General features: G+C 34.1%; 1 protein-coding gene across 1 annotated transcript; it reads right to left on the bottom strand.

Moving 5' to 3' along the window:
- Positions 1-11,728: 11,728 nt before the first annotated feature.
- On the bottom strand, positions 11,729-13,413 carry LOC149528369 (serine/threonine-protein kinase PEPKR2-like). The gene is made up of 3 exons (XM_089810648.1): positions 12,690-13,413; positions 12,207-12,503; positions 11,729-12,090 (listed from the first exon to the last, which is right to left on the bottom strand). The coding sequence occupies exons 1-3, from the start codon at positions 13,411-13,413 to the stop codon at positions 11,729-11,731; spliced, it is 1,383 nt and encodes a 460-aa protein (XP_089666774.1).
- Positions 13,414-14,177: the final 764 nt, after the last annotated feature.

The raw sequence follows: 14,177 nt of genomic DNA on the forward strand, positions 1-14,177 counted from the left end.
GGGACTCTAGTATTATGTACATAATATAGGTAGTTGGCTGCAATAAAAAGTGGCCCTCTGCATGCATGCATGCACCGAAAAAATTATAGTTGCTCAAGCCATAGAATTGTAGGGCCACCCACCCCGACTATAGAATGGTAGGGCTATCCTCCATGTGTGGGGTTGCTTAGCCTTAGCCTTAGCGTCGGGGTATGGATATGCCAGAAGGGGTATGCCAGTAGGGGGTATGCATGTGAGCAGGGGCCCTTTGAAGATATACCATATCTAGTCGTTGAAACTGCACGATTCCCAATTTTTTAGTTTAGGCACATGGCCCCAGTTGCCCACAATTTAATAGGGCCCTCCATGATAGAAACTAGGGCTACCCGAAGCCATAGTAGGGCTCTCCCATCCTTCCAACCTTCCTTCCTATCTGGTGACTTGAAGTAAATGGGTGGGATTCGATCCAGCCAACAATTATTGGCTATCGCACCCCTAAAATAAATTATTGTTCTCACGAAGACCCCTAAATTAAATTATTCGGCCCTCGGCCCATAGAATTTTAGGGTAGGGCGCCCATAGCCCTACTATGGAACAAGGTAGGGAGATGGCCATAGAATTTTAGGGCGAGTTATTATATATGTAACATGCCAACTATCCCCACGCCCCCACTTTCAGATTATTGTAGGGCCACCCTTAGATATCGTTATCGACCCTCGTTATAGTGCAAAAAGTATGCCTACTATTCTAAAGGGCCTGGCCCATAGAATTGTAGGGGCTCGCGAAGGCTACTGTCGAAGATCGGTGAGAATGGGTGTGTTGATGATGCAATTTTGACTGAACGTGTGGAAACGACTTCTGCATCGTTATGGAGCAAATTTTAGATTGTATCTCCTTTGATCCGATACCTGGTGCGAAGTGGACAAAGCTGTTGTGATGGATCAGCGTTTTGTTCTAACAAAAAAAACCAATTACTGAGCTCAAAAGTGTAGGTTCTTATGGTGCTAACAGACCAGAGAGACTTAGATGTTGACCACTGAGGGATGATAGATGACATACATCAGGTTTGCCATAAAGCAACTGTCGGGGACACTGCTGGAACTGCTCGAATTGACGATTAGTCAAAACCAGCGAGCGAAGTCTCATTCATTGCTCCACAAGCATCTGACACTTCACTCTTATCGGTAAGGGCCATTTCCCACTTAAGTCCACCCTCTCATTTGATTTGGTTGATGCGGTCGAGGAAGTAAAACACGCCTTGAGGAGAATAAAATGCTAGAAGGCAGTCAAGAGAAGTACTCTGCCCCTCTCTCTAGCCAGTACTATCACTACGAAGGTCTTGACCTAAACATCACGTAGTTTGGCCCCTTCTTATATTATTCGTCTTCCACTTGAGGCAATATTTTGACTAGTGGTGTTACGCTCACCTGCCAATAAGCCGTTGTAACGTAGGCATATATTGTAATGTAAGGCGTAGTCTATTGAAAACCTCAACTGACGTGGGAGTTTCATTCTCTGGTGGGCATTGTGGTGCATGCAGGGTAACATTCCCAATGCACCCTTACCATTTATATAAGCATCTCACTCTCTCTCTATCATGTCACCTTGAGTAATTTATCTCATATATCTCTCTCACCCCCATCGCCCCCCCCTCTCCTATACTTTCTTCTTCTCATCTCCATCTCCATCTCCATCTATTGTGGACCTAAGTTATTGTGGACCTAGTGTGTAGGATATTTTAGCCAAGAAACTCGATGGAGGAACAAAACTAATCCCTATGTGCTATTTGTGGAAAACTTGTTGTTCGTAACTTAATTATTTTGTGAGATGTATGAATGTATCTTTCCATGATCAGTAAATGTTAATGTTCGTAATTATGTTCCTATATTGTCACTTGACACTCATGAATTGCATATACATTTTAGCATGCTAGTTAGGGTTATCTATGTAACCTTTGGACCTAAGTCGGACTAAGTTAGTGTCATTTTCGCTAAATTTTTTTTAATCAAGTTTAGTCACCCCTAATCCAGTTTAGTGTTTAATCTGTATTTTTCGAGTTGTTGAATGGTCCTAAATTTTTCTAGCATTTGTTTGGCCCCAAATCAATTCCTAAGGCCTTAAAACATGAAATCTTTATACCCAAGGGGTATGGGTATGGGTATGGGTTGGGGGTGTTTTCCACCCCCTAAGCCCCTTTTATTGACTTTTGAGGTCACTCAAAAAGATTATTTTTGTCTTTGTGCGAAAATTGAAAGTGGTTACCATGAGTTGCATAACCTCAACTCCACTTAGTGGTTAAACTTAGGATTGGTCGAGTTAGAAACTTCTAGATTTTTAGGTGAGTGGGGGGAGTTATTGCCCTTTTTGGTGGTTGAGTTTGGATATTATTTAGAGGCCCTTTTTGGAGTAGTTTTGGTGGTTACCCAATCTCTACGTTTAGAGGGAAGTCTTGGAAGATTGAAGGCAAGGAAGGAAAAGCTCTTCTCAAAATTGTTCATTTACCATAACCTCTTTGTGAAGGTAGGAGTTCTTCATCCCTTTGTTCAGATTGTTCATGATTTTTTCATGCTTATGCTATTGGGATTGTTTATTGTATGCTTGTATGTATGTTGGGTATGTTGGGAAGGACTGAAACTTTCTTGAATGCTTTTCTTTCATGTTTTTGTTTAAATTTTGAAGTTTTCTTGTATGGGTGTTTTGGCATTACTCACCCTTGGATAGGGCAGAAGTGGCCAATTTCGGGAAAGGTCTTTTTAGTTGGACTCCAAAAGTGTAGAGTCTCTTCTCAGGACAAGAAGAGGGAGAGAGGGTAGGGTGTTATGGGCCCCTACCTATCAACATAGACCACATATGAGTTTTGGCATGTAAGAATGGAAGAATGGAAGTTCTTGAGTTATGGCCCCGATTGGGCACCTAGTTTGGTGTTGTGTCTGACATCTCCTACTGGAAAAATCCACCTTTCCCTAGTTTTGATTCATTTTTGAATCCTATTGTGAAAATCTAGTATGAATACAAATGTTCGATTTTGTCTCCTTGTTATGCTGGTTTGTCACCTGGTCAGATTCTGGTCCCTCCACAATCTCAGCAATGTATTGCAGAAAATGATATGGATCCCTTGCTAAGGGACATGAAAGAAATTTATTTGATTGTTGTAATTTCAGAATTGGAATCCTATGAAAATTTTATTTTAATAACTTTGTTGTAATGGCAACGACACCAGGTTTTCTTCCTGTTTCTTTCCCAACTGAGCCTTTGAATCAGGTTGCCAATAAAATAGTGATCGAGTATTATTGCTTCTCATGAGTTTTCTTTGTAATTTTTTGATTATATGGATGCACATCATAAATAAGATGAAATGATGATGTTCAATTAAGAAAAATTCAAGTTTCATATATGTTGTAAACAAAAATTATGATTATGAATGTAGGTTCAGTTTTCGTGATTATTGGAAACAAAACAATTCTTGCATTGTTGTTAAAATGGATCATTCAAACTTTTGGTATATTTAGTTTGTAACTAGTCCTATTAGATTGATTTTTAAAAAAAGGAAAAAAAAAAAAAATAACCCCTCTTGGTAATATATAAACTTGAAAATCTATACTTAGCATAAATAAAGACCTTCAAAAAAATATATATCTATCCTAGAGCCAAAAATGTCTCTGGATTTTGTATGGAGAAATGATTTATCCTTTTTTTTTCAACAGAGAATCTTTAAAGATTCTCCTAACTATGCTTCTTTGAATAAAATGAATAAACTAAAATTTGAATTATATATATATATATATATATATATATATATATATATATATATATATATATAAGGTAATTAAAAATATATTTTCCAAAAATCCCTTTACTTCTTACCTTTCCACTCACCAAGAAAACTTTTAAACTTAAAGTCTCCCCCTCCTTCCAAGGCTTTGATTGGAAAAGTGTCATCATGATGAGATGACATCACCCTGCCATGTCTCTCATTTTGGTCGTTGCATGTGTTTGAGGAAAGTGGCTGGTTAAAGTTGCATTAAGTCAAACCTTCACATTCACCAATTTCCATTGGAAGGAGGTGCTAGTGTTTTGTTATGTTTTGTAGACTACATTTAGTTTAATGCAAAACTGTCCCCTTGTCCTTGGATCACCACGTCACACATCATTGGTTAGCGCATGGTCATTTTGGGCAGGGTGCCATTGGGAAGCGCTTAGGAAGTGCTTGGTCAGCACATGAGGAGGGGACAACCCTTGGATTGAGTGCCCATGTGGGTGATTGGTGTGTGAGCCCTTGGGAAGCGCTAAGGAGAGTGGGGTGGGAGAAATTTTAGTGAAGGGGTTTGGGGTACTTGTCTTATGCATGGTTAGGACAGGGGTTAAGTTTAGTGGTTAGTTGGGAGATGGGTTAGGTTAGGGAGGGTTAGTATTAAAGTAGGAAGTGGTGGGTAGTTAGTTTAAGTAATTGTTTAAGTTAAATGTTAGGAGTTTTAGATGGTTCAGGGCGTTAGCTTAATAAATTAAGTTAATAATTTTTGCTTTTAGTTAGGAGTTAATGGTAGAATTTGTTAAGTTAGGATTTATTTAGTTTTGTTTTAGTCAAGTTTTATGTTAGTAGTTTAATTTATAATTTTTTTTAATGTTGGTTAATTTTTATATTTTTTACATGTTAATATTTATTATTGTTTTGTGTTTGTAGTTAGTATCATCTTATTAATAGAATTTATTTTATTATTGAGTTAGTAATAGTTGTATTAGTAGAACGAGTTAATTTCTAGTTTTAGTTAATTATTAATTAGTTAACTTAAGTTTAAAATATTATTGTTTTATATTATTTAATCACTTCCGATTTATTTATGTGATAAGTACAAAGTAATTTAAATTAATGTTAGAATTGAAATTTATCTTTTGGTTAACTACATTGATTATTTAATAATAGTTAAGAGCTTTGTTAAGTAAATAAATTTATATGTTTCCTTAATATTAGTTAGTAATTATTATAAATTTAAAATGCTTAGTAAATTTAGTCAATAGAAAGTTAAATAGTTTAAAAGTTATGTAAGTTACTTAGTTTAGTTTTAGTTTATAAATATTAATTAGTTTTGATTAGATTAGTAAAAATTTTGGTTAAATGAAATAACGAAATCAAAAGTTGATATGAATATTATGACGAATATTTACTATAGAAATGGATTACTTCTCATGATGTTAAACTTTTGATGAACGTAGTAAATCTGTTGTTGCAATTCAACTCTTAAACCTTAGTGAACTTTATTATTATTAAAATTATTATTAAAAAATGAATTGGTGTGTATTTTTCCCCTCGAAATTTGGGCATGACAATGTAAATCTAAAAAAGATAAGCAGCGAGATTTCTAAAGTCTATTATGCAAAAATATTCTTCTAACACAAGATTTTATTTCTGTGTAATGGAGCTATTTTTGGCTTTTCAAGGACATGGAAGCAGAATGAGGAGCAGCAGCGGGGGAAGAATAATGATAATTGAAACCACCATAAATCAGGGGATTGACATTTAACAAATGATTGGTGTGATGAGTCTAGGAGAGTTATAGTGAAGTGGACATAGTAGCCAGAGTTGGGTAGCAAAATGCATACCTCACTAGACTATTATACTACAGACATGGAGCTTGCAGGGAGATGCAATAGTTTTGTGAAAGCCATGTCATATGAGTTGAAGCCATGGCCTTCGATCTAGTCCTCTCCTCTTGTTCCACAAATGGAGGCATTAAGGTTTAAACAAAAAAGAAACTTGCACAAACTTTCACCTCCGGCCTCTCATATTCCTCCAACAAGTTTTCTAGATCCTTGTTGGATTTGATCAAAACTAGTGTGTTAGAATCCTTGGTCAACAATTGGAACTTTTAGGCGATGCTTGAACCAAGGATCTCAGTCATTTTTGTTACAAGATCTGCGAAAGAAAATGGATCAGCCTAAAACATCATAGAGATACCATAGGTTGTAAAGCTCACATAAATTCATACAAATTTCACTCATCCAAACCTGCAAAGTTAATGCTTTGATCAAATACTTTGGTCTCCCCTCTGATGTGCCAGAGCTTCCCATCAACGAGACAAGGAAGAGTCTACCTGCCATAGCTGTAGAAAAATAATCTCCATCAAAGAGAGTGGTAGATGAGGAAATGAAATATTTGCCCAACTCGTAAATTAAATTTGTTGTAGAGCTGAATAATACTCTTCACTTATCATTTTTTAGAGGTAGTGGCCATGAATAAACTTAATCTAGTACAACATCCACTCTCCTTCTCCACTCTCATTAAATATTAATGAAAATTGAAATATTAATGAAAATCACAAAGTGCAATGGTTATTGTTTGCAGAAAATGACTCTTTAATATTTGTGCATTATTATCAGTTTTTTGTCATGAATAGATTTAAAAAGAATTATTAACTATCTGACTCTTAAATGAATGTCAATTTTTTTAAAATTGTCAAAATGTTTACAACCATGAATGCTTCCATTGTAGAAGTCTCTCATTCATTAGATTAGAATACTTTTTAAATTAAATTAATTTTGATAATTAATATTTTTTGAGAATTTTTTTGGCTCAATCTCAAAGAAAGAATACTTTGAGATAAAATTTTATGGAGAAATATGGAAGAAAAACATCCTTTTTAAACTACTTTTAACAAGTGATGGAACTAGATTATTTTTAGAAGAATGCTTTAGGATAAGACTTTATATAGAAATATATAGAACATCATATTCATAAATGTTTAAATAAGCATTAAAAATTATAGTGAACAATAATAAAAAGAAATTGACATTTCTGATTAACAGCAATCTTGTTCTTTTAGTTTTTTTATACACCTTTTACTTTTATTTTTCATAGCATCCTTATCCTCAAAATTTAATAATAACATAATTTGATATTACCTTGTTATACTTTTTTTACAATATAGTACAATTTGTTATTATCTCTTAACACTAGTATGCTGCAGAACAATATGGTATTTATCTGTTAATCCAATTATATCCCAATAAAATGAAAGGAGACAATATCTCAATCATGACAACCTTAATTCTCCTCCACTTAGTATCGCCACAAAATATAAATTTTCTAGTCATCAAATTCATTGAAAGTGTGACCAAACTGTCTCCACTTCAAAAAATCAGCTGTAGAATTAACCTCAAAGAATATCAGTATAATTAATTATTTTCCTTCAATCTACCATATACCTCATCATTTCCTAAAGTTAAAGTTAGCATTCTAGGACAAACTTGTTTACCATCATGAGTAAACTAATTTTGATACATGCTACAGAAGTAATGGAAGAACATAACAAAGAAGTAAACGTAACACAATGCTTCAACAAACCAGATTTATCAGCACAATGATTAGCATGATGTACACAAGGGCAATGTTGAATGTATAGGCTTCTGCCCAAAGTAAGGATAGGCAGTCGCATTGAATCCGCTCTTTGTATGTTTAGATATTCTTATTTGTGAAATTGCAGCACACAGAACATCTACAAGATCTACATTTGTTTCTTGCATTTCAAAATCTCTCTCTGAAAGTGATAACAGAGCATGATCAACTGCATCAACAAGTGAAGACTGTAGATTCTTGCATATGCAATTCTTTTCTGGGCTTGAATTATCTGTCTCAAGCTTTCTCTCTACCTTGTATGGAGACATCAACTTTGAATCCATAAAGAGCTCCATATCAGATTTTGTATAATACAAAATCCACGGATGGTCCGTAAAAGGAGACAATTGTATAAGAAAACTGTACAACAAATTGTTCAAATTTATAGTATAAACTGTGAAATGATGACGTTCAATTAGGAAAAATTCATGTTTCATATATGTTGAAAACAAAAACTATGATTATGAACGTAGGTTCAGTTTTCGTGATTATTGGAAACAAAACAATTCTTGCATTGTTGTTAAAATGGATCATTCAAACTTTTGGTATATTTAGTTTGTAACTAGTCCTATTAGATTGATTTTTAAAAAAAGGAAAAAAAAAAAAATATAACCCCTCTTGGTAATATATCAACTTGAAAATCTATACTTAGCATAAATAAAGACCTTCAAAAAAATATATATCTATCCTAGAGCCAAAAAGGTCTCTGGATTTTGTATAGAGAAATGATTTATCCTTTTTTTTTTCAACAGAGAATCTTTAAAGATTCTCCTAACTATGCTTCTTTGAATAAAATGAATAAACTAAAATTTGAATTAATTATATATATATAAGATAATTCAAAATATTATTTTCCAAAAATCCCTTTACTTCTTACCTTTCCACTCACCAAGAAAACTTTTAAACTTAAAGTCTCCCCCTCCTTCCAAGGCATTGATTGGAAAAGTATCATCATGATGAGATGACATCACCCTGCCATGTCTCTCATTTTGGTCATTGCATGTGTTTGAGGAAAGTGGCTGCTTAAAGTTGCATTAAGTCAAACCTTCACATTCACCAATTTCCATTGGAAGGAGGCGCTAGTGTTTTGTTATGTTTTGCAGATTGCATTTGGTTTAATGCAAAATTGTCCCCTTATCCTTGGATCGCCACCTCACACATCATTGGTTAGCGCATGGTCGTTGTGGGCAGGGTACCATTGGGAAGCGCTTAGGAAGTGCTTGGTCAGCACATGGGGAGGGGACAACCCTTGGATTGAGTGCCCATGTGGGTGATTGGTGTGTGAGCACTTGGGAAGCCCTAAGGAGAGTGGGGAGGGAGAAATTTTAGTCAAGGGGTTTGGGGTACTTGTCTTATGCATGGTTAGAATAGGGGTTAAGTTTAGTGGTTAGTTGGGAGATGGGTTAGGTTAGGGAGGGTTAGTATTAAAGTAGGAAGTGGTGGGTAGTTAGTTTAAGTAATTGTTTAAGTTAAATGTTAGGAGTTTTAGATGGTTCAGGGGGTTGGCTTAATAAATTAAGTTAATAATTTTTGCTTTTAGTTAGGAGTTAATGGTAGAATTTGTTAAGTTAGGATTTATTTAGTTTTGTTTTAGTCAAGTTTTATGTTAGTAGTTTAATTTATATTTTTTTTAATGTTGGTTAATTTTTATATTTTTTACATGTTAATATTTATTATTGTTTTGTGTTTGTAGTTAGTATCATCTTATTAATAGAATTTATTTTATTATTGAGTTAGTAATAGTTGTATTAGTAGAACGAGTTAATTTCTAGTTTTAGTTAATTATTAATTAGTTAACTTAATTTTAAAATATTATTGTTTTATATTATTTAATCACTTCCGATTTATTTATGTGATAAGTACAAAGTAATTTAAATTAATGTTAGAATTGAAATTTATCTTTTGGTTACCTACATTGATTATTTAATAATAGTTAAGAGCTTTGTTAAGTAAATAAATTTATATGTTTCCTTAATATTACTTAGTAATTATTATAAATTTAAAATGCTTAGTAAATTTAGTCAATAGAAAGTTAAATAGTTTAAAAGTTATGTAAGTTACTTAGTTTAGTTTTAGTTTATAAATATTAATTAGTTTTGATTAGATTAGTAAAAATTTTGGTTAAATGAAATAACGAAATCAAAAGTTGATATGAATATTATGACGAATATTTACTATAGAAATGGATTACTTCTCATGATGTTAAACTTTTGATGAACGTAGTAAATCCGTTGTTGCAATTCAACTCTTAAACCTTAGTGAACTTTATTATTATTAAAAAATAAATTGGTGTGTGTTTTTCCCCTCGAAATTTGGGCATGACAATGTCAATCTTAAAAAGATAAGCAGAGAGATTTCTAAAGTCTATTATGCAAAAATATTCTTCTAACACAAGATTTTATTTCTGTGTAGTGGAGCTATTTTTGGCTTTTCAAGGACATGGAAGCCGAATGAGGAGCAACAGCAGGGGAAGAATAATGATAATTGAAACCACCATAAATCAGGTGATTGACATTTAAAAAATGATTGGTGTGATGAGTGTAGGAGAGTTATAGTGAAGTGGACATAGCAGCCAGAGTTGGGTAGCAAAATGCATACCTCACTAGACTATTATACTATAGACGTGGAACTTGCAGGGAGATGCAATAATTTTGTGAAAGCCATGTCATATGAGTTGAAGCCATGGCCTTCGATCCAGTCCTCTCCTCTTGTTCCACAAATGGAGGCATTAAGGTTTAAACAAAAAAGAAACTTGCACAAACTTTCACCTCCGTCCTCTTATATTCCTCCAACAAGTTTTCTAGATCCTTGTTGGATTTGATCAAAACTAGGGTGTTAGAATCCTTGGTCAACAATTGGAACTTTTAGGTGATGCTTGAACCAAGGATCTCAGTCATTTTCGTTACAAGATCTGCGAAAGAAAATGGATCAGCCTAAAACATCACAGAGAAACCATAGGTTGTAAAGCTCACATAAATTCATACAAATTTCACTCATCCAAACCTGCAAAGTTAATGCTTTGATCAAATACTTTGGTCTCCCCTCTAATGTGCCAGAGCTTCCCATCAACGAGACAAGGAAGAGTTTACCTGCCATAGCTGTAGACAAATGATCTCCATCAAAGAGAGTGGTAGATGAGGAAATGAAATATTCACCCAACTACTAAAATGAAATTTGTTGTAGAGTTGAATAATACTCTTCACTTATCATTTTTCAGAGGTAGTGGCCATGAATAAACTTAATCTAGTACAACATTCACTCTCCTTCTCTACTCTCATTAAATATTAATGAAAATTGAAATATTAATGAAAATCGCAAAGCGCGGCAGTTATTGTTTGCAGAAAATGACTCTTTAATATTTGTGCATTATTATCAGTTTTTTGTGGTGAATAGATTTAAAAAGAATTATTAACTATTTGACTCTTAAATAAACATCAATTTTTTTAAAATTGTCAAAATGTTTACAACCATGAATGCTTCCATTGTAGAAGTCTCTCATTCATTAGATTAGAATACATTTTAAATTAAATTAATTTTGATATTTAATATTTTTTGAGAATTTTTTTGGCTCAATCTCAAAGAAAGAATAATTTGAGATAAAATTTTATGGAGAAATATGGAAGAAAAACATCCTTTTTAAACTACTTTTAACAAGTGATGGAACTAGATTATTTTCAAAGAATGCTTTAGGATAAGACTTTATATAGAAATATATAGAACATCATATTAATAAATGTTTAAATAAGCATTAAAAATTATAGTGAACAATAATAAAAAGAAATTGACATTTCTGATTAACAGCAATCTTGTTCTTTTTATTTTTTTATACACCTTTTACTTTTATTTTTCATAGCAGCCTTATCCTCAAAATTTAATAATAACATAATTTGATATTACCTTGTTATACTTTTTTTACAATATAGTACAATTTGTTATTATCTCTTAACACTAGTATGCTGCAGAACAATATGGTATTTATCTGTTAATCCAATTATATCCCAATAAAATGAAAGGAGACAATATCTCAATCATGACAAGCTTAATTCTCCTCCACTTAGTATCGCCACAAAATATGAATTTTCCAGTCATCAAATTCATTGAAAGTGTGACCAAACTGTCTCCACTTCGAAAAATTAGCTGTAGAATTAACCTCAAAGAATATCAGTATAATTAATTATTTTCCTTCAATCTTCCATATACCTCATCATTTCCTAAAGTTAAAGTTAGCATTCTAGGACAAACTTGTTTACCATCATGGGTAAACTAGTTTTAATACATGCTACAGAAGTAATGGAAGAACATAACACAAAAGTAAACGTAACACAATGCTTCAACAAACCAGATTTCTTAGCACAATGATTAGCATGCTGTACACAGGGGCAATGTTGAATGTATAGGGTTCTGCCCAAAGTAAGGATAGGCAGTTGCATTGAATCTGCTCTTTGTATGTTTAGATATTCTTATTTGTGAAATTGCAGCACACAGAACATCTACAAGATCTACATTTGTTTCTTGCATTTCAAAATCTCTCTCTGAAAGTGATAACAGAGCATGATCAACTGCATCAACAAGTGAAGACTGTAGATTCCTACATATGCAATTCTTTTCTGGGCTTGAATTATCTGTCTCAAGCTTTCTCTTTGCCTTGTATGGAGACATCAACTTTGAATCCGTAAAGAGCTCCATATCAGATTTTGTATAATACAAAATCCACGGATGGTCTGTAAAAGGAGACAATTGTATAAGAAAACTCTACAACAAATTGTTCAAATTTATAGTATAAACTGTGAACCTATATAAATAAACATAAATTGTGAACCTATATAAATAAACATACTCAAAACTTCATCTGGAGAGAGTCTCTTGTCAACATCCCTTGACAGCATCCTTGACAGCAAATCTTTGGCCGGTTTAGAAATGGACTTCCACTTTTCAGTGTGGAAATCCAACCACACATTTTTTATTTCCTCAAAAATTGCCTCTACAGAAGCCCCAGAAAATGGTAAGCTACCAATTAAGAGTCCATGGAGGAGGACTCCAGCAGCCCATACATCCACCTTTTCAGTATATTTCCCCGCTAAAACTTCAGGGGCAACATACGCTGGACTGCCCACCAATCCTGATAAATTTTGCCCTGTTTTCAAAATAAACAAGATGTCAATAATCTTGCTAATTAACTTCTTTCAATGAACACACAATCGGAATCCAAAAGAAGAAAAAAAATTACTACAATAAATTGTGGAAACACATGATTATTTCAAAGAGTTCGGATTTCATGAAAAGATAAGACCTGGAATTTATGAAATTTTGAATCCCATACCATTTGAAACATGCAAAGATAGGCCAAAATCAGCTAGCTTCAACTGTCCATCATCGGTGAAAAGAATATTCTCAGGTTTTATATCCCTGTGAATAACTCCCATCTCATGACAATGCTGAATGATGCTAACCAACTGTTTGATTAACTCTGCAGCTTCCCTCTCCGAAAAATGTCTTTTTTTCATGCAATCAACCAATCGCCCCCCAGAGCAAATCTCCATTACAAGATGCAAACAATTTTCATCTTCGTACACTGAATGGAGTGTTACAATGTTAGGGTGTCCAGATAAGTGTTGCATGATTTCCACTTCCTTGTGTGCATTTTGTGCACAACTTTTGGGCAGAGTCTTACATGCCACGTCTTCTCCTGTGACCCTGTTCTTGCACAAGGTTACCACTCCGTATTTCCCTCTGCCCAAAATTGGGCCCATGATATAGTCAGATTCTATTTTGCGGTCTCTAATGATTTGTGTGGTTTCCTCTATGCAACCACATTTTCTCTTAATGCCTCTTGGAGTTGTATCAGTCAAGCAGATCCCCCTTCTTGGAGTATAAAGAGTTGCAACTGGTGCTGGATGATTGTGAGAAAAGCTCAATTGTTCTAGTGAAGATGGAGAGGCGGAGGATGAGGTTGATGCACCATCATCACATGAGCAGATCACCTGCTGTGATTCAATCCTATGTAGATCTGTGTTGTTCATCCTCCTCTTCTTTACAGGAGTCATGCTTACCTTACAATTCCTGTCAGAAAGTCACAAAGAATGATGAGTTTCAATCTTGTATAGAGTATTAATTCGAAGCTAGTATGGATATCATTTGGCATGCTTCAATCCGCTCAAAAACATCCCCTTCAAATCCGCGCAGGACAGCGTCTTTCTTGATCTAAACAGACTAAGAATTCTTGAGAAACGGTTCAAAACCAAAACTCAAATCCCCGAATTTCTTGCTTTCATACGAAAGATCAAGGAAAATACTATTTAAAAAGCGCATAAACCAAAATAAATATCTAATTAAACGAAAGAAAGCGATTAACCTGTGTTTCAGCTTCAATCTGCTATGGAGATAATTAGGAGAGAAAACAAAACACTTCAACCCTCGCTTTCTCTTGTATTTCAAAATTCTCTGCAATTACAATACCAAATGAAGCTAACAATCGTTTCGCAATCCCTCAATTATTAGCGCAGTGAAAACTCAAGAGAATTCGCATGCAATTGTTGAACTTCTGTTACGGGGAAAGTTTTGTTGAACTTCTGTTCCTTTTGGAAAGATTCGTTACTTTTGGAAGAATTTCTAGAGGCGGGAGAAAGAAAGCTTCAAAATGGATGTTTACTTGTCAAGCCGTTTAATATGATGCCTTTTTAAAACACGTTGATGTTTTATGATGCAATTACAACGCCTAATTCAACTGCCACGTCCTCAGCTCATTGGCGTTGGCTGCCCGCGCCCTTCAATAATGGTGTTTACAAACAGCACTTAATGAATATTTCAT

The sequence above is a fragment of the Cupressus sempervirens genome, chromosome 11 (assembly GCF_028749045.1).
Source record: "Cupressus sempervirens isolate cs-2001-9-10 chromosome 11, ASM2874904v1, whole genome shotgun sequence".
NCBI lineage: Eukaryota > Viridiplantae > Streptophyta > Pinopsida > Cupressales > Cupressaceae > Cupressus > Cupressus sempervirens.

What these genes read in the sequence shown, in the direction of transcription:
- LOC149528369 (XM_089810648.1), bottom strand. Translation starts at nt 13,413, where the DNA reads ATGACTCCTGTAAAGAAGAGGAGGATGAACAACACAGATCTACATAGG. An exon ending in ATCTTTGCATGTTTCAAATG is followed by an intron (nt 12,504 to 12,689) that starts GTATGGGATTCA and finishes TTTTGAAAACAG; the next exon opens with GGCAAAATTTATCAGGATTG. An exon ending in CTCTCCAGATGAAGTTTTGA is followed by an intron (nt 12,091 to 12,206) that starts GTATGTTTATTT and finishes CTCCTTTTACAG; the next exon opens with ACCATCCGTGGATTTTGTAT.